Source organism: Odontesthes bonariensis, chromosome 7 (genome assembly GCF_027942865.1).
Source record: "Odontesthes bonariensis isolate fOdoBon6 chromosome 7, fOdoBon6.hap1, whole genome shotgun sequence".
Classification (NCBI taxonomy): Eukaryota; Metazoa; Chordata; class Actinopteri; order Atheriniformes; family Atherinopsidae; genus Odontesthes; species Odontesthes bonariensis.
This window is the reverse complement of record NC_134512.1, coordinates 4532137-4558425: the sequence shown is the minus strand read 5'-3', so window position 1 is coordinate 4558425 and position 26289 is coordinate 4532137. Positions and strand designations below refer to the sequence as shown.

Below are 26289 nucleotides of genomic sequence, written 5' to 3'. Positions count from 1 at the left end.
TCATTAAAGGCATAAAAAGCCCCAAAAAATATTTAAAATAATAATAGTAATAATAATAATACAGTATGGAGAAAGCCTTGGAGGTTTGTTTGCGACGGGACAGTGATTTTTCTTTGATTGACTCTCGAGAAGAAGAATTGCCTGAAGAGGCAATAATAAAAAGTTTAAATGAAATGATTAATGCATGAGAGGGTGAAGCCATCACTAAATTACTGGCCTGCTTTATTGGTACGGATACATGCCCTTCATAAGCAATCAAAACAAATGTTATTGATAACAAGTGATGTTGTTTTAGTTAACATTGTCTTGATGATTGAGCCTTAAGGATTTTTTATTTAGTGGTTCGGTTGTTTGCCTTTCCACTCCCCACAATGTGTGATTCTGCTTTATGCTCTTTTGTGCAGTTTGCTGAGTTATACTTAACTACTGTCAACACCTCTCCACACTCATATTGAATATAATGAATTAACGTAATGGACAAATAATGGACTAATGGACAAAAACTAATGGACAAAACCTGCAAAAAATGCCAATGATTAAACAGAACAATAGTCTAATTTTTTTTCTACGTATATTGTAATATCATTATCATGAATTTTATTGGCCATAATAAACGTAGTGAAAATCTGATAAATCAAGAACTGGTTTCCGTCTAATATGACTGTTACATCTGGTCAACCTCACACCTCAAGTGTAACATTTCGTGTAGTTACCATATTTTCGGACAGGTCCGTAGGCAGGTACGATGAAAAACAGGAGACCCAGCAGCAGGGCCACAGTGGCATCTGTGATGTAGTCTGAGTGACTGCTCAAGTAAAGTAAAAAAAAAAAAAAACATTAACTGAAACATATTGTATTGTCATTTAACTGAATATTTGATATGAGTGAAATTATTAAAAGACATTCAAATTAAGTTAAAGTTCTTCCAGACGGCGGAGTCGACAGAACCAAAGTCATCTGTAAACACTGCCAAGTTGAATTTTCTTATCACTGTAGTAGTTCCAGTTTAAAATATAACTTAAAGGCAAAACACACAACTGACAGCAGCAAGTCATTCAAGGAAACAGACAGTGGAGCGAGGCTTCTACATAAAAACTACATAAAAATGCTGATGTTAAAAGTGTGTTTGCACAACAAATGTCATGGCACTTTCATTCATATGGCAGCACATTTAAAATAAAACTAAATGTTAAAACCTATACACTACTTTTGAATGCATTTTTGGATTTTGCGTACAAATCATGTGATTAATTAGATTAAAAATTTTAATCGTTGCCCAGCCCTAGTAAAAAATAAAAATATGTGACTCACTTGGGGAAGAGAGAAACCCAGCCAGGCATGAAACCTGGAGATCTGGTTAACCACAACAGCACCATCAATAGAAAAACTATACCAGTGAAAATCTCCTGATAACTGAAAAAGAGACAACAAATAAATGAATGAATCAGTCAATAAAAATGGACTTGTAAAAATAACCGATTTAGAAAACCAGTATTAGAAAATGGACAGATAATGGATGGATGAATAATAATGATAAGATTCATTTGATATAATCTGAACATATAACTGAACACAGGAGGTACTTGTTTCAAAAGATTTTTTTGAGTTGAGCTATATAGAGCTCATAAATTACCTGAACATGCATGTATAGACACATGATGAAACAAAATATTTAATGAATGAATGAGTGTGAATGAATAAGGAATCACCTCATGGGCCCCAGTGACTTATACTCATCCTGTATTACTTTTCTTGCTGCATTCTCTTCCTCAGTCTGCCTTCCTCTACATTGCCACAGGAACTTGAAGCTGTGTATATGAGGAAGAGTTTATGTGTTCAGTAGGCACGTAGCACAATTTTGAGAGGTTGCACGTAAGTTCTCATACTGCTTTTAATGTTTGACTGTGACTGGTTCAAAGCACACTTAGAGCATTGCCCTGAAAATGTAATGACATTACTAGCCATGTGTCAAAATAAGCAGCACTTGTCATTAATCTTTCTGACATCTTCACAGTGCTAGTGCTAACACTAGCATTACACCCATGTCTCTGCCTTGGGTTCAATTGGAAGTAAGTTATGAGGAGTTATCAAAATACATTAAACAACTGTTTAACTGTGTATTCAGCAAAAGTTTATTGTTTGTCACCAAGTGCTTGCTCTGATGGAACTGTTGGGTTACTTTATTTAAAGTGCCCTAAGATTCTTTTTTGCAATGAATTCGCACTAGATACTGCAACTGTTAAATAAATCTATTTGTTTATTTTCAGTTCACTTGACATTTAAATTAATCTTTGATTGGAGCTCAGCTATAATAAGAGAGATATTCTGCATTTAGAGGTTTGATAAGGGGCACTGTTTTCATTACAAAAAACCCCAAAAACCTGAAAGGGATTTAACAGTTTGTTTGGCTGCTTGAAGGTAAGCTTAGAATAATATGTTTGAAGCTACAAGTAACTGTTAAATAAATCTAAATTTATTTGAATTAAAGTTAGTTTATTTTCAGTTTATATGGTATTGAAATTAATCTGTGCTTGGAGATCAGCTGTAATAAGAGATATATTCTGCATTCAGAAGTTTGACGAGGGGCACTGTTTTCATTGCAAAAAAAATCCAAACAAAACCTGTAAGTGATTTCACAGTTTGTTTGGCTGCTCGAAGGGAAGCTCAAAATAATAGTATGTTTAGGCTACTAGCTTACTTTATTGAGAAATCCAAAGCCAGAAAAAATGAGCATATTCTTTGCTAACTACACAGGTTCAGGGTTCAGATAGTTTATGAATAGGATGTGAAAAATTAAAATAATTATTTAAGATAAAGCAGATGATTTAGGATGACTGATGGAAAGAAAGAGAAAACTATTTAGAACCACACAGGTGATTACTGCATATGGTGTGTTGACACTCACTCTGAACCAATGAACAACCAGTACAACCAAATCCATGTCAGCAGAAGCATGATGACACTGATGGGAAAGCACATCAGGAACCAGTTCCCGAAGTTGATGCAGTTGCAGGCTGGATAAATTCTAAATGGGAAGACATTGTTTGAGGTAGATTTAGTTGTTTATTTTTTCCAAGCACAATATTTCATCTCTTTAATTTTTGTTATTTTCATTTCTTAATTTTCAGCAAACTGACTAGAGAAAGAGCAACAATATCCCACTGCAATGCATTCTAGTAGCCATTTTGGTAGCTACAGTAATGAACTGCAGTCAACTGTCAAATGATCTGTTAGTGCCTATACAGCCAATTAGTTCAAGAAGTAAAAATTCAGTTTACTGACATGTATACTTTACAAATGGATGGGGAATAAGAAAAATACAAATAATAACAGGATACAGGGAAAAGCAGCTACATGCACCTTTCTTACACCAAAGGTGAAGACTCAGCTGAACAACAAAACGCCTTCTACATTGTGCATTTCACAAAATACGCTGTGGTGTGATGTCACATCTCTCTTTCTTATTGAGAAAACACGAGTCACATGGAAAATTAAAATTGTGATTCCTAATCTGGCAAATGTGATGAACACTAACAAGTGCATACAAATTCTTATCTGTTTTTAATCTTCCATTATACAATAATTCTGCTTCCCATTCATATGCTTAATATGTGTAGTCACCCACTTGTTGAGATATTCAGAGAAGATGAGGTTGGGAGAGGTTCCTGGGAGTGTGGTGATGCCACCAATGTTGGATGAGTAGGCGATGCTAATGCACATGGCTTTGCATATCATCAGGTCCCGTTTACTTTTGCTGAAAGCTGCAGGCATACATACTGCGGCCTTGAAGACAGCACAGAGAAGGAAATTACCCCAGAGAAGGAACATGAGTGGAAACAGCACTGTCGTTGCAAAATGAATAATGCATTCAAACACAAGAAGTATGACAAGATCCATTATCAGTACGAATAGTGATATTACTCTATTCCTTGGGATTATTTTACTGCTATATGTGAATGCAAACTGTTTTTAACTAAGGAAAATGGAGTTTTGCCTTTTTTCCCTGACATGAAATTTACTATGTGTCACACCGCGGTGGTCAAGCGGGTTTTTTGTCTCGTCTCCATGTCATGTCTCGTCATTTCCTGTTTTAATTTGAAAGATTAATTCTACTCTCGTTTCAGGTCACTTGCCCTTCCTCTCGTGTTCCAGTCTGATTGTGGCATGAATGATTCCACCTGTTCCCTGTTAACCCTGTGTGAGTCTGCGTCTCCCCTTGTCTTGTGCCAGTGTGTTGTATCTGTTGGTCCTCGCTAAGAGAGTTTTTGTTTCTTGATAACTTTAATAATATAGCCTTAAGCATAGTTTAAGTTTTATAGTGTTCTTGCGTTTTCCTCCAAGTGGAGTGATCTTTTTTTTTTGGATAAGATTTCATATTGTAGTGCCTCCTATTTTTCAGGTGAGGTTTTTTGTTTTCCTCCGCAGCAGGAGTGACTTTAAGTTAGACCAAAGTTTGATAATCTTTTTATTTTCCTTCTTAGTAGAGTGTTTTGATAAATTTTCATAGATATGTTTCTCTCATTTTGGGAAAAGTATCTATATTATTGATAACTTCTATAGTCTGTTTTGTTCTCTCTTGGAGAGTTTTTGGGAACTCCTGCTCCTCCAATCAAAGCTTGTGGATTAAACATCTCCTGCTCCTGCGTCCTCCATTCCTTGGGTGCGACACTGTGGACCCACAATATATATTATTATATTATATTATATTATAAATATATATTATTATATATTTAATCAATGCTATGGACGTCTTTTAGTACTACAAATTGAAGTAAATGACAGAAATTGGCAGTATGTTTGGGAAGTAATTTTATTCAATCTTGAACTGGACAAAGTCTTCTTGTGTGTGTTATAGTGTAAGCACTTTCTGTTCTATGCTTTGGCAACTTGTTCATGTTATTGACTTCTTCCAATGCAGCCTGGAATCTTAAGCACATGCAAACTCTGCACATTTTCCTCAAACACGGAAACCCTGTTTTGCTGTTACTTAGCCATCATCAAAGACAGCATTAAGGATTGGTTCAGTTTGTTCATTCTGAGATGTTGTATTTCTACTGCAACACCCACTGCTACAGCTCCTTTAATGATATCAGCCTATTCCAAATCTTTTTCCTCTGCATAGCTGACTCAAGGTGGTGCCATGTGTTCATTATTAGTTATCATGTTATTTCTTGAGGTTTCAACTTGGAATTCTTATCCACTGATAAACAATCTCCCGCTGGAGAATCCAGATAGGTTGTGGTTATGGAATATAACAGACTAGATGATACTGAGTTCAAGGTGGATGGATGCTTAACAAATTAATTGCTTTTTTACATTATTTGCACCATTTCTTCTTCATTCATTTTTTTCAAATCTAAATAATTGTATGGTCTACTGTGTCTGGGTGGATTGCATTTTAAAATTTTTGCTGTTTTTGAATAACTTTTTTTGTCCCATTATACCTGAAGTATTAAAACTGCCTCTATACTCTGCACACATTAAAGTAAAACATTAATCACTTTAGGCAACACCCTCCTTTCAAAGAATACTTTTTACATAAAAATATATAAATTCATTACGCATTCAAAAATATATGCATAAGAATAATGATGAGATCAAAATACCCCCTTGTCTAAGGTACATAATGGCCCTCATTTATCAAACTTGCGTAAGCCGAAAAACGTGCATAGGTCATGTGTACGTTCTTTTCTGCGCAAAGGTTGCCATTTATCAAATCCATCGTGAGCGCAGGAAAGATGAAATCGCCACGACAGGTCTGAGGCCGTGTACGCACTTTTCCATTTTGGCTTGCGGTGACTGCAATAGCATACATAAACAGCAGCGTCACTAGTGCGTGCCTCATGAGTCGCAACAAATCCCTAGGTTAAAATTACAGACTTATCACTTCAAAGAAGGCACATGTTTTATTTGACTTCAACATAAATATAAACATAAACGCAAATTAAATAAATTAAACAAGTACAACTCCGTAATTGGAAGAGTGATGGCTCATTATTCAACCGCGCACCCTCACACTGAACGCATACGCGCACGCGTGCCACTGTGGAGAGGTTAGGGCACCTAAAGGGCAGGTGGATCTGTCTCTCGGCTGCGGGGGGAACCCTTCTATATACGCCCGAAAAGGTATGCAATATTATTATTGCATGCGGGGTTCTCCATACATTGCCCAAAAAAATGGAGTGCCATTTCCAGATGTACATCCAGAGGACCCCGTACCCAGAGATCCCTACCACCAGCCTGCACAGCCAAGAGCGCTCAGGAGGAGAGAGGAACTTATTCAGCGATTCTGACTTTTGGTAAGCATTCTGTTATTCAAGGAAAAAAGACGTAGCTCCGATCAGGCCAGCCACCCTCTCCTCCAAGGCACTCAAATCCAAACCTGGATCGGAGCCCCCCCCCCTGTTTGTGACATGCTGCGACCTTTTTTGTGGCCAATTTCATATCGGAACACTTCTTCCTGATCTTATTGGAGAAAAAGTAAAACATCGTTCAATTTTAGATTTCATTTAATCTTGAGTTTATCACATTTTATTGACCATCACAGTAGGGGAAAATACATACCTCGTCCGGTCTGCGATTTACATCGCTAACGTCAACAGCGTTGACAGCGTTTCTTTGCCGCCTTTCGTCTATCCATGTCGCAAATTCTAGAGGTGCGGCCTCTCAACCCCCTTTTGTAGAAGGCGTGATTAGGATAATTACGATGGATTTCAGCCGCCGGATTTATCAACAGCCGCTCGGTCTTACGATGGGATTGGTGTGGTACGCATGTTCTGTAAATCTCACTTGAGCCTCTGCGTACGACGAGTTCTCCGCTCATATCAACGATGCTTTCTACGACGGCTTGATAAATGAGGGCCATTGTGTGGGAGTGAGACCTCACACAATCTCATATGGACAACATTATGATATTAAAATATTATGCCATATCATTAAATAGATAATAAAAACAAAGACAGGATGCACAGTGTAAAAGACTAAATACACCCTATCGAGCAGCTGTAATCAGGAGTAATTGTTTTCTTTATTATGTTGTCAGTCAGGATTTTTGGCTCACTATTGTTTACAACAATGCTTCTCCTGAGGTTTGTGCGCATTCATTTAGTCTTACATTTGACTCTAAAATATTTGGGTATACAGAGTGTTTGTTAATTGACGCCTGTAGTGTCAGATATGTAGCCCTTATGTCACGTCCATGGGGTTTTCCCCATGTTTTTAGTTTTATGTTTTATCTTGTTTTAGGTTATGTCATGTCTTAGTTTTTGAGTTCATGTTTTGTTTTAGTTTTGTCATTGTTTTTTTCCCCTCACTTCCCATGCCAGGTCATTAGTTTCACTCACGTCACCTGTTTTCATTGTCCCCAGCTGTACTTATTTGTTCCCAGTTTCCCCTTTCATTTTGTGAAATCCTTTTTCTGTTTTTCACCCCTCACGCCACGCCCCGTCTAAGATAAGCGCTTTTTTCATGCCATGCCATGTCAAGTCTTTTGTTTAGTTTTTTTGGTCACAGTCTTATTCATGTTTTTGATTCCACAGTCTAGTTTTTTCTTCCGCCTCAGCCGCGCCTTTTGTTAACGTTTTGTTTGTGAATAAACCAAGTTTTGCTTTTACACCTTTGACGTCCGCATCCGTGTCCTGCCAACCCATCTTTGACACCTTAGGCTTTTCAATTTCTCTGAGCATTGCAAGGTCTGACCCTGGGATAAACTTGCTGGGTCAACCACACAAGGGAAGATTTAATTTTTTTCTTAAATGTTTTCTACTTGTGAATAACCTTTCACTGTAGAATCATTGACTCCGAATGATTGGAAATGGTCTTATAATTATAACACTGATTATGAAATCGTGGGCCGATACCAATATCAAGAATGATTATTTGGCCAACAGTTTATAGCTGATACTGATTGTTATATCAATTTAATATCAGTAAAACATTATAATAAAAGAATTGAACCGTTAGTATTTCAACCCTTCAACACACTATCTTTGAATGAGCACCAAATCTTTAATACAATTGTTTAAATCAACCTTTGATATAATCTTTATCATGAGAAGAAACCTATGTGGAAAAACAGTTTGAAAAGCCCTTTTAGCCTGTTAAACATTTTCCTACTCAGTGACTTCTTAATACTTGATAAGCCAAACAAAATGCTCTTATGAAAAATAAATTTCTCTCTGTGGAATTAGGTTTCCACCTATTGGATACTTGCTTAATCTAAAGCTGCAGGCTTATCCTTTCAGTTGTTTGGCAAAATCAATGCAGCATCAACTAAACACGGCCCCTGCCATCGGTTTATCCTTTCTGCTGATAGGCTGATTGCAGTCAACAAGCTGAATATCAGCCAATACCAATGTTTGACCATTGCATATGTTGATGAAGATTCTCAGTCATCCAGGTTGTGGTAATCATAAGAGCTTGAATAAGGGCAACTGGACTTCTAATTGGATCGTGAGGATGCTTCATCTTGCATCCGAAATACTTCTTCATTTCTAAACAAGATGGTGGGGAGTATAAGTTTATAAGCAGAGAGGGGCTTTAAAGTCACATGTGTCACTGAACCCCCTAACCAATGTGTATATTGCTTGAGTCGTTATCATCTATGAATTGTCTACCAGCCTGAAAGAGCAAGTTTTGATCAAAGAATCCAAGGTGTGAATGGTGGTAAAACTGCTTGGTGAGGCGAGACAATGCTGCCTTAGGTAGGTGCTGGGAAGGTGATACCTGAGACCACCTAGATGGCATAGATGGCTTCCTTGAATCCTCTATCAAACCATCTGTCTTCTTGGTCAGAATGTGTACACTACTCTCCTCAGAGTGTCCCTTCTCCTTGAGATGTAGGTGCACTGCTGAATCTTGACCTGATGACGTGGCTCTCCTATGTTGTACCATGCGCTTGTGGGGCTGTTGTTTGGTCTCTTCGACATAGAAATCCGTACACTTATCGTTGCACTGCACTGCATAAATGATGTTTGTGGCTGTTCCTCTGATTTGAAGAGCTTTCTTGGAGTGCTGGTGTTCGTTTTCCTTTAGTTTTCCCTCAGCCTTTGTAGGTACACTCTCAGCTTGGTGATATAGAGTTGATGATTTAAGTCAAAAGGGTACTAGTCTGTATGTGTGGGTTTCCAGTAAACCTCGGTGTTAAGACATCCGTGCTCTTCAACATACACAGCACAGTCAAAAAAGGTTGTGGTCTTTTGCATCCTCCCTCGTGAACTTGAAGTTGCTGTCCACTAAGATGATACGCTCAGTGAAAGCCCCTTTAAGCTTTTTATGGTATTTTATCAGAGGACTAGGAATTTGAGGGTTCTATGCAGTGTTATTGGTAATTGTAGGACTGCACTCCTCTGAGAGATCTCTGTTGTTCCAGGGATTTTTTTCAGTCACTCTTCCAGTTTAGGGGTCAAAGTCTTTTCAACTTCGTCTTTCAGCCCTAAATATTTTTCAAGCTTCTTCTGCTTCTTCTTTTTTAACTTGTGGTGGCTTAGGATTGCTACATCTGTCACTGCTGCCTTCTTCTGTAGTTGACACATTGTAGTTGAACCACCATAATGTTAGGGTTGATTAGCCATCAGCAGTTTATCAGTCAGGATCTAGAAGTTCCCCAGGATCTTAGCTCTGTCATTCTCCTCCACCTTTGACGGTACCTCCCACTTCCAGTCTTTAAGCGATACACCTATCTGTCTACACTATTCCAGCCACTCGGTTATGGCATTCCATGCATGCTGTACCTGCCTGCATCGTACACTTTGCACAACCTGAACGTTGGGTCCTGTCTGATGTGGTAGACTCTGGCCTGCGTTGCACTTGATGATTAGAGCCTCTATGCTGTCTTTAAGACCAGCCTTTTTTAGCCATTGATAGGACTTCTTGATGTCAGACATTTATATCTATTGGTTGTGCATGCCATGCAGGATCCTTCAATAATAATTCCTCCTCATCCTCAACTCCCTTGCTTGATTTAAGCTGTCTGGGAGGTTCACTTAACAATTCACAACTTAAGCAATCATTGTAAAGTATTCCTGGATGATTGTTTGATTTTGGATAATAGCTTGATGCTCACGAGTACTCTGCCTCCTGCCTTTCAGCTTGGGTAATAGGTTGATGTTCACTAGTCCCCCTGCCTCTTGGCTTTTGCAGGAAACATGAATAGTCTCAGGGTGCTGGGTGCTTCTCAGGTGAAACCCCATGTATTTGAAGCTTTTGTGTATTTATATCAATGGAGTCTAGCTCCTTTGGCCATGTTTTTATAAAAGCGGGGTATACGACAGCTTGTAAGGTATATGTGTTGATGGCTCTGACTTTGTTTGTGGCAACCTTATGGTCTTATTCCAGATGCAGTGAACTAATGATGGCTAACTAACGGCACGTTGTGGTGGCCAAAAAACTACAAAAAAAAGGCAGTGGTGATAAATGTAGTGATGTCGTAGAAGGAACACAAGAAGCGCAAAGAATACCAAGGGTGTAAAGATGAATCGAAAAGAAGAAAAAAATTTTTTTTAAAGAATCGAAAATATGTTTTGAAGTGAAAGCAACATTGGTGCTGCTGGTAATCAGAGCATACTGGGCATTCCAAAACTGCTGCACATTTGTGAATTTTGTTCTGCGCATTTGTAAATCCATATTTAGCTCCATACAATGGTGGCTTTCAAGAAACCATGCTTAAGTAAAGAAGTAGGGGCAAAAAGGCTGAGATATACCCAAATTACTCAAGAAGTATATTGAAAATATGTGGCAACAGGTCTAATATGGTAACTGGAAAAAAGTATGCTGGAAAAAGTATTTGCATAGATAAGTGTGTAATATGTAAAGAGCACTCTCTTTCAATTCCAAGGTTTTATGTATCAGGACATAATAGAAAAGAATATAGCTGTGAAGGACAGTACACTAAGGATTTGGTAAAGACCACCTCAAAAAATACATGACATATTATACCAACTCATTATTTAACAAACAAAACCAGCCAATATGTATAAACAGTGTGAAGTACAACTGAACTGCTTTTGCTGGAACTGAGAGTGTAAGTAGCAGCCAGGTTGCTGCTAATCAAATGCCTATACTTAACTGATTAACAGTAAGTGTCAAATCTGTCCAACAACCAAAGGTTAGCTTAGGACATGAACAAATTTACAACAGAATGGCTGCAAAAAAAAAAATCATAGTGTTGCAAAGGCCCTTTCAAAGTCCAGACCTCAACCCAACTGAGATTGAATATTATGACATATCATGAATTTAACAGAGCTGTGCATGGATGAATGCCCACAAATCTCATTGGGATACAGCAACATTGTAAAGAAGAATGGACTAACATTCATGCACTGTGATGTGAGAGACTGAAAACTGATTACATCATAGAGAAAATGATTACCTCGAGGTGGTTTGGTATGCTATTGAATCGTGGAGTGTTTTTCAGACACTGCTTCGGCATTTTGCAATCATTTTACTTTCTTTCTAAAAATTAAATACTTAATGACGTTCAACAATGTGCTGTTATTCATCTGAAATTGTATTTTCCTAACTCTAAGACATGGGAAGTAAAGCATAATATTTTCTATTAAGTCTCGATACATAAAACCTTAAAACTACATGAGGACATACTTTTTTCACAAGATTATACACAAGAAAGAAGAAAATCATGATTTCAGGAAAAATATATGTGGGGTTATCTAATAAATAACTAATAACATATTTTAGAGCATAAGAATCAACAGCATATTGTGGGGAAATCATTCTACCATAATCTTTGCTGATATTCCTTTCAACTAAACTTTGAAACTTTATTTCAGAAAAAAGAAAACAGAATATCTGTATTTAGTCAGCCAGCTCTTATTTCTATTGATTTAGAGACACAATTAAACTTGCACAACTGGCAAAAGGATGATGATGGCGGAACGCTTCTGTCGTAAGGCAGGTGCGACAGGTGTCCAAAACGCCACTTCAAAATTAATCAATAATCTACCGGGTTTTTGTTTTAACATCAAGACTAAACAGCGCAGATTTATCACTGATTTGATACAGTTGGCCATAATTGCAAGTTACATCGCTACAGGTCTGACCTTGTCTGTGCGTTGCTGTTGGATGATAACGAATCTACACCAGCAAAAACAAAACGAACTTCCTACCTTTGATCCACGGAGTCAATACATCTTACACTCAACGGTGTTAAACCATGGAAAAGCGGCTTTCCCGACGAGGCAGATTCGATCCAGGGAGAGAGAAAGACCATCGCAACAGCTGAGAAGATCTCTCGGCTACTTCGCTGTGACGCTGCTACTTGCAGGAGATATCCACCAAAATCCTGGGCCTATCTCCAGCTGTAGTGGTGACCTACAGGCTGCAGCTGTTACGACTACCAGACAAGGTACTGTTGACAACTTTGCGACTTTAAACGTGCAACAGAAGGATAGACAGCCATCTCTTCCTTTGAACGTTGCAACGGCAAGCGCAAATGGAGTGATTCCGATGTCCAGCAAAGCGCGCGGCAAATTGCCCATTCATAAACAGCGCAACCTTTTGCTTCTCCAAACAACCAACCATGCGAAGGTTCTGTGGGACCCGCACGCAAAGCCTACGGGGCTACTGGGAGGACATTTGAACATCAGGAGCGTTGCATCAAAAACTGATCAACTTGAGAAACTATTGACGGACTCAAATCTTGACTTTCTTTGCCTGACCGAATCATGGCTGACAGACTCGTCATCTGACGCTTAGTGCCCGGTTTTAATATTTTCAGAAAGGATCGAACGTCTGGTAGAGGAGGTGGACTGTTGATGTATGTGAGAGACTCTATAAACTGCAAGGAAATTGAAGTGAAATGTGCGGATTTGGAATGCATGGCAATAAGAATGATTTTATCCACCAATATGTCCTTCACTGTCATGTGCATATATAGACCACCCTCATCAAACACTATGTTTTATGAGCATTTAAGAAATATACTGAAGGAAATGGACACAAATAAAGAAATACTTTTACTTGGAGATTTTAACATTAACTGGACTAATAAGTCAATAAGAAAAAAGCTTAAAGATCTCACGAATCACTTTAACCTCACCCAATTAATCCAAGGCCCCACCAGAATTACACCATTATCTCAAACACAAATTGACTTAATATTTAGTAATAAGCCAGAGAGAATAACAAAAACTTTTAATTTTTTAACTGGAATATCAGACCATAATTTAACATTGATATCAAGGAAACTAACAAACAGAGGTTTATGTATCAACAGGAAAGCAGAAGAACCTCAAGTATTATACCAAAGAGGCTTATTAGTGAATTTGAAAATCAGTTCAAGCAACAGAGTTGGAATGAGATCCTGTCTACTAAAGAGCTTGAAAATGCTTCAGAGAACCTAATGACTATTATTAATAGAATGAAAGATGATTTTAGCAAAAACGTTACATTCTCAAGAAAAAAACAAAATCTCCCGTGGCTTAGTGATCAAGTTTGGGACTTAATGCGTCAAAGGGATCATGCATTGAAAATTTCACTTAAATCTGGGTTAGCATGTCATAGGACAACTTTTCAGCAGCTACGTAATAAAGTTGTTAATGAACTGAGAAAGGCCAAAGCTATTTTTTTATTAACATTATAAATGACTCAAAAGGGAACGCCAAGAAAACATGGCAAAATATTAATAGAGCTCTTAAGAAAGACAGCAATAAAAAATGCACTGGGTATGAATTGCAAGTGCAGGGGACCCTCACCCAGGACAAAGTCCAAATTTCTTCTATGTTCAATAGTTATTTTATTGATTCAGTTCATGATCTAGCATCAGGTTTTGGTTCAAGAGAGAAAATCATTACAGTAGTGAAAGAGGATATTCCATCCTTTAACATCTTAGAAGTGTCAGAGGTGTCTGTAACTAAAATCCTAAAGCAGCTCAAAAATTCCAAGGCAAAAGATATTTTTGACTGTGACTGTGCATTTGTTAAAAAGTATGCAAATATTCTCTGTTCTCCTATTACTCATTTGGCCAACCTATCCATTACACAAAGTTACTTTCCTACTGCCTGGAAGACAGCAGTAATAACCCCTATCTTCAAATCTGGGGATGCAACCAATGTTGCAAATTATAGGCCAATCAGCATCCTCCCAACCATCTCTAAAGTTGTATGTGACCAGTTGATAGCCTACTTGGAAGGCCACTCCCTACTGCACCCTATGCAGTTTGGATTTAGGAAAAATCACTCAACGGAAACGGCCCTTTGTTACTTTATAGAGCAAATTAAATCTAAGCTTGATGGAGGTGGTGTAGTTGGTGCTGTCTTCCTGGATTTTAGGAAGGCATTTGACACAGTAAATCACAATGTTTTGTTGTCTAAACTCTCACAGCTTGATTTCTCTACTGATGCTTTGTCATGGATGGAATCTTATTTAGTTTCAAGAAAGCAGTGTACAAGAATTATTGACACATACTCCACCCTGTCTAATAGCACAACTGGAGTCCCCCAGGGATCGATTTTAGGACCAATTTTATTTAGTCTATATATTAATGATTTACCCTTGATTTGCCCAGACGTTAGTATGCAAATGTATGCAGATGATACAGTTCTTTATGTCCATGCCAAAACAAGACAACAAGCTGCGTTAAAACTTACATCAGCCCTAAACAAAGTGTCAGATTGGCTAACATACAACTGTCTTACTCTGAATGTTAGCAAGACAGTAGCCATGTATTTCTCCATCAAGAGGTGTGATGTAAACCAGCAACCTGACATCTTTGTTAAGGGGGAGGGCATAAAAAATGTGGACAATTTTAAGTATCCGGGTGTTATCATTGACTCTAATTTATCATTTAAAAAGCACATTAAGAAGACATCAAAATGTGTCAGGGCTAGTTTAGTGAACTTTAGGCATATTAGACACCAGTTGCCACTTCCTGCGGCTAAACTGTTTTTACATTCAATGATTTTTTTACATCTGTCATACTGTTCTACTAGTTGGTCACAGGCAGGTGTGACCACCATACAACCATTAGTCACTCTCTACAAAATGGCTCTTAAGGTTCTGGACAAAAAGCCAAGAAGGTATCATCACTGTTTTATAATTTCAAAGTACAACTTACTGTCCTTTGATAGTTTTATCTGTTTTGCTGATATGTGTTTAATGTATAAAATTATTAATGATCTTGCACCACCACCTCTCAAGCAATGTATATCACTCTGCAGAGATAAATTAAGAGTCTCAAGGTCCTCTGTGAGAGATGATTGTTATGGGGGTTACAGGAAGACTTCTTTTGGTCAATCAGCTTTCTCTGTTAGTGCAGTTAAAAAATGGAATGTAATTCCAGTTCATATCAGGAACAGTACAAGTTTTAACCAATTTAAACGATCACTAAAGACATGGCTAAAGGCTGATCAAAGATGTGACCATTAATCAATGTGCTGTATTGCAGTAAGCACTGCCATATGGTATGTGTATCATTTTGTGTGTGTATTGCTTGTCATATGATAATGTGATTGTATATGGTTTTATGTTTTAGTATGATGTTGTTGCTGCTTCTAGTGTGTGCCTTATAGTGGCAACAGTAGGGCATGAATTGTCTATGTTTTTAACGTGTGTGTGTATGTGTGTGTGTTTTAGTTCCCTGCCCAGGGACCACAGATGTAAATTAGCTTTTTAGCTAACTCTGGTACTAGAACTGTCGTGTACATGGCCCCTGTCAAATAAGCTAATAAACTAAACTAAACTAAACTAGAGACACAATTAAACTTGCACAACCACAAACATTTATCTGCAGCCATTCATCATCACATCTTAGCATTGCAATGTCATCTAACATCTTATTAGCTTAGTTGTTTAGGCTGTCAGATATGTTAGTTTAAAAACGTGGACTTCACGAGTAAAATAAAAAGATTTCATATCAAGATTTCAATTCATTCATACTGTTACATTAATGCGTGTCTTGACTTTTATTTACTCTCTAGCAACTTCTTAGAATTGGCCGGAACAAAAAAAAAACTATCAAAATAAGTAATTTAACAAACGTAACAGGTTCTCACTTAGTCAATATTTTTTATTTCTTTTACTCCTCTTCTTTTCTCTTTTTTAATTTTTTTGGCTGCTGAAGGGTAGGTTTGCTTCATAGTAATGCTCCTTAATATTTAAAATTCTAGCAAAGACTAGAGCGCTTTGTTATGAAGTGATTTTTACCAAATAGAAAAACTTTTCTTGGAAAATACAGATTCGAGAGCAAAACTATACAAACAGCAATTGTTATTATTATTATTATTATTATTATTATTGATATTATTTTGCAAATAAAGAAATGTGTAAATCTTTTTCCTTGAAAATCTTTTCTTCTTGATTGCATATTAAAAAAAACTCAAATCATGCTTGAGCACTCTAGCAATGGCAAGCGATGGGACCTTTTGTTGGGCTTTTCGAATATCAGTGTATTGTTGCCATGTATTGTCTGTAGCAGACAGTTTGGGGCTCAAAACAGTCATTAATGGGGAATGGTATCTTAGCCTCAGTGAAGACTAAAATACTCTCTTGATGTAGCGAATTGCCCATCAGTTGTGGTAGCCAATCAAAATTGCTTCTGTGTTAATATAGACTTCCCAGTGCGGCCACTTTCCTTATTTTGGGTGAGATGATTTTAGGCCATAGACTGTGTATAGCCGCTTTCGGACAGACCGTTCTAAGAAAGTAGTTATCAGAACTACCCTCCTCGAATTTCGTTCTGATAACTATCCTTCCCCTGCGGAACTGTTTCAGTCTGCATTCGCACATGAGTCGGGACCTGATAGGGACTGATGCGCCGCGCGCAGACGTCTGCTTCAGTGACGTGTGAGCCGTTAGCCGTTTAGCGCTACATTCAAACACAAAACAAAACGGTAAAAGTAAGGAGAGTAGAAAAAACACCACCAAGAAGCTAATATGGAGAGCGGGGAGGCCACCGTGTTTATGGTCTGCATGATGGTGATATTAATCATGGACAATCACATCAGGCGTCTAATATCGAGGCTGGAAAAGCTCACAGAGAGAGTCAGGAGACGATACTTTTTCATTTCATGAAGGAAGAAAGGAGAGCAGAGCGCCGCAGACAAATTGAGACAAAGTGTAAGTTTAACTTATTAAACACCCACCGGTTGTGTCTGTGTCTTATGAGGAAACATTTCAGCCGTGATAGCATGACATGGGGCGTAGCTACCGACCACCACACACCTCTGTTAGATTCGTTCTATAAGAACTATGAAAAGACCCGACCTCGGAGAAGGAGCTAAATAGGTATAGGAACTAAGGGAGAAAGCCCCGAATTCCTGAATGTCCGAACACGGGAGAAAACGGCCCCGCGGATTAAAAGGTTATTAGAACTGCCAAAGGTTCCTACAGTCTGAAAGCGGCTTATGTTTTTTTAGTGTATGGTTCGCGCAGAATAAGAGCGTGTGATTGAGGATAAAAGCGGTGTCTCATGCCAGAGGCGTGAAAGTTGGCAACCCTGAGATAGTAGTGATAGCATTTCAGCAGCAGCAGCGGCAGGACCAATTTGTGTATAAGCAGAAGCACTAATATTTATAGTAAGGCTTAATACCAGCATCAATTGCAATTGAGGCCTAGTACCATCATTGGTTATAGTAAAAATAATAGTGGTGCCAATATTAGCTGTAGCTGAGATAAAGGGTGTAGCAAAAGCAATGACAGAATTAATATATTACAGAACCAGTATTAGTAGTCATATGAATAGCTCTTGTTGATATAAATTGAAAAAGTGGAGTTATCAAGGTTGCCCTGTTGTAACTTGAAAGCAGTAACGTGCAACTGCTGAACTGATAATAATTCATAATCATCAATGGGTAAGTTTAATTTTCAATGTTGGTGGTAAAATAAGAAATCAAATCATTTCTATCAATATTAGCAGTGGGAAAACAAGATGCTTTCCCAGCATTATCAGTTGTTAGCTGTAAATTAAAAAAAAAAACTACCATTCACCCATTCATTCACACACACATACAGCACATCTACAGTTTTACAGGCTACACAGTGCTTTTCCCCCTCCATCATACACATTCATACACTGATACATCGGTTGCCACACCGATCATACCCCAATGGTCGCATCGGTAGGCAAGTGTGGCCCAAGGACGCTTTGACATCAGGCCTGGAGAAGCCGGGAGTCGACCGTCTTATTGGCAAATGACTGCTCTTCCTCCTGAGCCACAGCCCTGTATTAAAGTGGTTGCTATAGCAGTAGCATTCACAGCATGGTAGATGTGTGTAGGGGCAGTATTACTCTAAAGCAGCAATAACAGTAGATGCAGTTGTGGTAATAGCAACTGCAGAAAAAAATATAATAGATACAAACTGTATTTCTGTTTTTTTGTACCTCAGATGCGTCAGTCGATGGAACTGTTAGTATCTGAACACAAGTGTTGCTTTCTTTTGGAACATCTGATTGCTTTCTGTCATTGAGAAGCAAACAAAAAAAATGGCTTGGTGAATATACTATGATGACAACAGTTCACAACAGACAATGAACCAGTGGGGGAAACAGAACAGAATATCTGCATTTGCTAAGTAATGAATCAACATCCTTATACATTACAAAAACACAATGTTTCATATACCTCACAGTTTCTTTAATCTTTTCAGTACAGCTGTCAGTTTCTGCAAAAAGAACAGAATCTGGTTAACTTGTCTCCCTGCTAATGATGTCATTATGTTCCTATTTTGAGAAATAATTTTCACAGCTGTTAATACGAAACTGTGAGAAATGACCTCAATATTCCCTATGACGGTTTGCTCTGAAAGTAAAGCGAACAGTGATAATTTAACAAATAATTCATTTTTTGCTCTCAATCTACAGAGCTTTGTGAAGATTAAAGAATCTAATATTGCAGTTGATATGAACTATATAAATAATTTTTTTTTTTTCAACTTAAGCTGTCTGTCCATGTCTGTAACATTAAATATAACATTTTAAAATACAAAAAGATTTTGCAACTGCAAATTCAAGGCTTAAATGACTATTTATATATAAATAAGGAAATGTTTAAGTCAGATTAGGTTTCCAGTGTCATTCTTCGGTCTTATCTATACGTATCAAGGTACCATCTAGCTGCATGTTGGGGTTGTCTTTGCCTCCAGCACATCTTGATTCCTTGGACCTCATGATCTGCTGTAGGACAGCCTCGACAGTGGGCATTACCATGGTAACAGCTGAGGTGTTTTGGACCCACATGGAGAGAAAGGCACAGCCAAACATGAAGCCCAACATCAGCCTAGAGGCAACAGCATGGTGTAAATGCATTATGACATGCTAGAGAGAGCAAGAGATTTGAAATTTTTGGTAACAATTCTTATGAAATGAAAGAAAAAAATAAAACCATTTATCATTCAACATTTGCAGTATTATATTATATATCTTATTTAAGTCATAGTGAAGAGAACAATTTGTATTGCAGTCAGGAATTACACAAACTGATAAAAAAGGCTGACTTCTATGTTGGGACTGCTCTAGATTCAACAGAGCTGATGGTGCAAGAAATGTTGCACATTGGGCACAACCTCTATACAACATAGTGATCAAACAAAAATGTCTTCAGTTACAGACTTCTAAAGCACCGCTGCAGTACCATTAAGGACCATAACAGCGTAATCTTGCAGACAGTAGTAGCCTTACACAATAAACATTTCATTTATGATTATTTTTTCATCTTTATCTATTTAATAATTTATTTTTATATCATCAATCATTTGCTATTGTATTGCAATAGCATGTTTTCCTTATAGAAATTATATATAATATTCTATTTTTTTGTATTAAATAAGTATTACACTTCTCATATTGCACACTGAAATGGGTTTTTTGGACCAGCTGTAACCATGTTTATTTCTCCTTTTGTTGGAGCTCTTCACAGTTCTCCTACTTTGATTATAATGTGGGCAGTAGCATAGTAATACACCTGGCAAAATATATTAATATTAAGTTTCAATCATACATGTATTGATTTGTTTTCTTCAAACTTTGTCGTTTTGATAACATTGTATGGTTAGGTTATTATGCTGCTGAAATGATTTTGGTACTGTGAAGAGGACTCACGGTCTTCTATTCAAACTAATAATTATTCTCTATTTAACCAAATTCAAGAGTATGACCATGATTTAAAGATAAATCATGGTCATACTCTTGAATTTGCCTTACTATAAGAGCTGAAGACAGAGAGGGATTTAAGCTTCTGATCTTTGTCCTATTTTGTCCTGTTCTACCACGTGTGTATTAAAGCATGCTAATGTCACCAAAGGTGGTACAACCAATAGCTATTAGAGACTGATAGTACTGTTTAGTTATTAGTTCCCACTATATAAGGTGATACCCCCAAATATTGTTTTACATTATTAATTCTATCAAAAACAAATATCTGTCCTTGAAAACTTAATTAATAATTAGTTTCCATATCCCCAACAAAGGCTACTGCTTCGAAATATTAACCTCTGTGAAAAGTTTGAATCGAATCACACAATCAATATGCTAACCATGCTGGGTTCACTCCAACCATAGTAACGAGCCTCAGGGCTATTCTGCGGTGGAGGCCCCACTTCTCAGTGGATGCTGCAAGGCAGATTACACCCACGAGCAAGATGTGAAAATCTTTAAAATACTCCTTTGCCACCTGGAGGAAAAGCAAACAGTGTTATTACAAATAGTTTTATTTATATAAATAAGATAATATAATAATATTTTTTATTATTATATATATATTTTTTGTGTTCTAATATACAATCATTGTGAATGTTTTAATTTGAGCTACACAACTATTTGAATTTTCCCCATAGTTAGATAGATAGATCAATAGATAAGATATATAAATGTATATATGTATGTATACATGTAATACTCACATTAGAGGACTCCATTATGCCAAATATGGGGAAGAGGATGGCGGGGAGCATGGCAGTCATGGATAAAGGGATCACTTCTGTCACCCAGTACACTGCCATTAGCAGCAACACAAAGGCACAGCCTGCCTCCTAAATGATACAATGACATAGACACAATGGACCTCATGCAACAACCATTCGTACAAACAGATTTGTTCTTCAGTCGTGCGTACGAGTGATTTAAGAGAATTTGCGCATTCACCAATCTTTTCGTATTTCACGTCTTCTTTCAGGTACAAACGGAATTTACGAGTGATCCAGTCGTAGGAGTTTCCTAAAATAGTCCGCTGTTATTCCAATCAAGTTTGCTTGACTAATAGATTGTATATTTAATTACTTTGAAGCAAACATACTTACTAACTTACTTTTGGATCCCTTAGCGCATGTGTGCTCTGAGACCGTGTAGACAGACAAATGGCTGATTTGTCAAGGACTGTGATGCTTTAAATATGCAGCTTGCTAGAGCCACAAGAGAAACACGCCGATTTTTGGCCACGGGAACTTTTCAGAGGGAGATTGGTCTGGATGACTCAGAACTTTCTGCTTCTAAATTCAGACAAAACTGAAGTCGTTATCTTTGGACCTGAGCGCTTCAGGGAGAAATTGTCTAGCTATATAGTTACTCTAGATGTTATTTCCTTGGCTTCTAGTTCTACAGTGAAGAACCTTGGAATTATTTTTGACCAGAATTTATCATTTGACTCGTATATAAAACAGGTTTCTAGGACTGCTTTCTTTCACCTTCTTAATATTGTTAAAATCAGGAACATCTTGTCTCAGAGTGATGCAGAAAAAGTAGTCCATGCATTTGTTACTTCAAGATTGGACTACTGTAATTCTTTATTATTGGGCTGTCCCACACATTCTCTGAAAAGCCTACAGCTGATCCAAAATGCTGCAGCCAGAGTTCTGATGAGAACTAACAGCAGAGATCATATTTCTCCAGTTTTAGCTTCTCTTCATTGGCTCCCTGTTAAATTCAGAATAGAATTTAAGATTCTTCTCCTCACATTTAAAGCTCTTAATGACAAAGCTCCATCATATCTTAAAGATCTCATTATAAGATATTTTCCTAACAGAGCACTTTGCTCCCAAACTGCAGGTTTACTTGAGGTTCCCAGAGTTTCTAATGGCCCTGTCACACTGTTGCGTATGGCACTAGCGTATGCCAGCGTATGAAAATTATCACTCATACGCTGGTATACGCTGACATACGCTAGGGGAACGTTAGGCATAGGTTGTATACGTTTCAAGCACGCTGGCATACGTTGGCATTCGCTGAGTGTGATGGCCAAACCCATGGCCACACTCTAAAGTCAGCAACTCTCTTATGCAGTATTCTTTTACACATCATTTACATTACTTTAGTTTCAATAAAATGTTTATTGTTTGGGTTAAATACATTTGTTCTATTTGTAAGCGCGCACATTTAGTTACTTATGTATTCTTTCTCAACCGGTGGTTTCTGTTTGTTTAATTCTGTTTCTTTAACTGGTATTTACCTGTTGTTCTGTGGGAGTTGCCTGACAAGAGTTGAGCATGCAAACACTGATTGGACTGATTGGACTGAACCACCAGTTCCTGCTGGAGGGGGGAGGAGATTTTGAGTTCTTTAGTTAAATAAGTTTCCTATTTAAGTGATTTTTGTATTTAAATTGTAAGACTTTTGCTCTTATTTTTGGGTGGTTAGTTTATTTACTAATGTGGTATTTGTTGTAGTTAGTGATTGTATTTTGTTTAGTTACCCCTAATGTGTGTGTTACTGGTCTGATCAGCCAGCATTTACCCTTGTGTGTCATTTCTTTGTTAGGTCAGTTATGTTTTGGTTGTACAGCTACTTTGTTCACATTTTTGTCTGAGTTCAGTTTTGTTTCTTTGACCTCTTTTATGAGCTCAGTATTTTGTAGTTGATTTTTGGGTTAAATAAAAAAACCCTATTTTCTAATAATTTTCCTGTCTCTTCTCTTGGTTTGACGTGGTCCCTCACATATGGTGTCAGAAGTGGGATTCTTGAGTTGAGGAGACAGGATTTTTTCTTCTTTTTGTTACTCCCCCAACAAATCTTTTGAGTCATGCAGAATGGTGTGCGACCCAGGAAAGGAAATAGAGTGGAGACCAAAGAGGCCTTGCAGCAGCCAGAGACGGAGGGAGGAGCTTCAGTCATGCCAGAAGAAACTGAAGGTGAAGATATCAGGGAGCCAACTTTGCTTGATATTGCAGGAATCCTTCAGACCTTCATGGGACAGCAGGAAGTTCAGGATAAAAAGCAGAGAGAGGAATCTGCACAACAAGAACAGCGCTTCAAGAGTTTACAACACGAGTTTCGGCTTTTGCAGACGGAAGTACATGCCAGGACAGCTCCTGTCCATGAGCCTACATCAAATGATTCAGGGCTGGTTGGAAATTCAACTGATTACCAGACTCAAGTAACTTCTCAACCTGGGGTTGACTCAGCTTCCAGTCTAACAGAATTGCAGCTGCTTGTCACTGGTCCAAGTCAGACTGGATTTTTCATCTAATACCTCTTCTGACTGGTAAGGCCCGAAGTGCTTATGTGAACATGGATGTGGATGATTCCCTGGATTATGTGAAGGTAAAAGCTGCCATTTTGCAAAAATATGATGTAAACCCAGAAACTTATAGGCAAAGATTCCGCTCTCTTGATGCTACTGATGAGAGTCCAAAGGAATTATATGTAAGGCTGAAAGAACTTTATGAGAAATGGATTCAACCTAAAAATAAAACTGTGAGGGAAGTTGGTGAGCTGATCATTTTGGAACAATTTTTGAGAATGCTGTGTCCTGAGCTTCAGGTCTGGATCAAGGAGCACAATCCAAAGACTGCTGCAGAAGCTGCCACACTGGCAGATGTATTTGTCGCTGCCCGAAATAGGAGTCAGCCATGGAGAAACAGTGCATGGAAGGCTGCTAGAGACTCACATCGACCACAGGCCTCTCCACATCATCAGAGGTCAGCAACAAGTGTGGGCAAGCTCTTTTCAAGGGAAAACCAGTCTGCAAACACCTTCAAGTCAGGTAAAAGACCACCTGTGTGTTACCTCTGTGGACAGGAAGGCCACACTAAGCCTGTGTGTCCCAAGAATCAAAGCAAGTTATCTCAGATGTGTTCAGTGCCTCATCAGAATGTGGATATTAAATCTGAGATGAAGCATTCAAATAAAGTCACCCAGGTGAAGATTTGTGAACAAGAATTGAATGCTTTAATAGACACTGGTAGTACACAAACTCTGGTGCACAGGAAATATGTACCAACTGGCTATGTATGTCCCTCTGAAACAATATCTGTTTGCTGTGTACATGGGGATGAAAGATTGTACCCCACTGCTGATCTGTTTATTGAGGTGCAGGGGTCTTCCTATTTGTTAAAGGTTGGGTTAGCTGATAACCTACCCTATCCTGTTGTTCTTGGGGATGATCTGCCAGTTCTCTATGATTTATTAAGGGAAGTGCAGAGCTGCAATGTGGCTGTAACAAGGGCTCAAGCTAAAAACCAGGATGAACATTATGCAACACTTAGTGCTTTACCCTTCTTTGAGGCTGAGCTAGAGACAGAACCTGGAAAGTCTCGGAAGCCACGCAGTCAAAGAAGGCGTGAAAAATTTCAACATGCTACTAGCAAGCCCTCAAGTGAGGTTGCTCCAGATTTGCCTTTGGGTTTTCAAATACCCATGAACATTAGACAACTGCAGCAGGAGGATCCAACTTTGTCTGCCATACTTTTGAGGGTTAGGGAGAAACCTTTTGCAGAATCTGACACAAATAAAGAGCAGTACATTCTGCAAGATGGCATTTTATACCACCAACATGGCCAGGTTAAGCAGTTAATGGTCCCTAAAGTAGCTTGTGAAGCTGTGCTTACTTTGGGACACTCTATTCCCTGGGCTGGCCACCTTGGGAAGTATAAGACCACTGCTCGCATTAAGCGATATTTTTTCTGGCCTGGTCTATGTTCAGATGTTGCTCTGTTTTGCAGAAGCTGCCCTCAGTGTCAGAAAACGTCAATTAGAGTGCCAATTAAAGCACCACTTCACCCTCTCCCAATCATTGGCACACCATTCCAACGTCTTGGCATGGACATAGTGGGCCCTGTGGAAAAGAGTAAAGCTGGAAATCGATTTATGTTGGTCATTACAGACTATGCCACAAGGTATCCTGAAGTCTTTCCTTTAAAAACTGTTAAAGCAAAACCTGTGGCTTCTTCACTGATTCAACTTCTTTCAAGGATTGGATTTCCACAGGAAATTTTGACTGACCAGGGTACTAACTTTATGTCAAAGTTGTTGAAACAGGTTTACAAGCTGTTGGGCATCAGGAGTATGCGGACAACTCCCTATCATCCCCAGACAGATGGACTGACGGAACGGTTTAATCAAACTCTGAAACAAATGCTCCGTAAGTTTGTTAATGATACAGGATCTGATTGGGATCAGTGGCTGCCATACCTTCTTTTTGCCTATAGAGAAGTTCCTCAGGCTTCGACTGGATTTTCGCCATTCAAGCTCCTTTACGGCCATGAGGTGAGGGGTCCTCTGACCTTGTTGAGGAACTCGTGGGAAGGAGAGCAACGTGAAGAGGGAGATGTTAATGTTGTCTCATATGTTGTGCAAATGAGGGATAAGTTACAGCAGATGAGTGAACTGGCTCAGAGTCATATGGCAGCTGCACAGCAAAATCAAAAGGCTTGGTTTGACAAAAAAGCTCGCCATAGAAGTTTTGTCCCTGGCCAGAAGGTTTTGGTTATGTTGCCAACTTCTGACAGCAAGTTGCTTGCAAAGTGGCAGGGGCCTTTTGAAGTTTTAAAGAAACTTGGACCTACCACGTACCAAGTTTCCACACCAGGTCTCCAGCGTGGGAGCCGAGTGCTCCATGTTAACCTCCTTAAGGAATGGGTTCCACGTACTGGAAATGACTCGGAGGTGTTGCTTATTCACAGGGTGGATGAGGAGGAGGAAGTTAATGATTATATTCCTTCAGTAACAGCCTCTGTCCTGGATTTAAGTCATCTTACCAGTGAACAACAGTCTCAGATAATACCTCTGATTAATACAAATTTATTTCAAGAGTGTACAGGTCGTACCACTCTGGTAGAGCACAACATTGTTTTAAAGCCTGATGCTGTTGCAAAGCGTATGAGTTACAGGATACCAGAACGATTCCGGGAGAAGCTAAAGAAAGAGGTTGACCTCATGCTGTCCTTAGGAATTGTCCAACCTTCAACAAGTGAGTGGTGCAATCCTGTTGTGTTGGTTCCAAAAAAGGATGGCACAATACGATTTTGCATTGATTTCAGGTACCTCAATGCTATTTCAAAGTTTGACTCTTACCCGATGCCACGTATAGAGGATCTCATTGAGAACCTGGGGAAAGCAAAATATTTGAC

At 38.4% G+C, this 26289-nt stretch overlaps 1 protein-coding gene across 1 annotated transcript in view; it reads right to left on the bottom strand.

Annotated features, from left to right (window-relative positions):
- slc13a1 (solute carrier family 13 member 1) overlaps positions 1-25777 on the bottom strand; it is a 41266-nt gene extending 15489 nt beyond the window's left edge. The window contains exons 1-10 of the mRNA XM_075470857.1: positions 25733-25777; positions 20851-20979; positions 20485-20621; positions 19060-19229; positions 18581-18615; positions 3626-3783; positions 2906-3025; positions 1710-1808; positions 1312-1413; positions 714-805 (exon numbers count right to left, since the gene is read on the bottom strand). Of these exons, the coding sequence (XP_075326972.1) occupies positions 714-805; positions 1312-1413; positions 1710-1808; positions 2906-3025; positions 3626-3783; positions 18581-18615; positions 19060-19229; positions 20485-20621; positions 20851-20979; positions 25733-25777 (1087 nt within the window). The remainder of the gene's footprint in view (positions 1-713; positions 806-1311; positions 1414-1709; positions 1809-2905; positions 3026-3625; positions 3784-18580; positions 18616-19059; positions 19230-20484; positions 20622-20850; positions 20980-25732) is intronic.
- Positions 25778-26289: the final 512 nt, after the last annotated feature.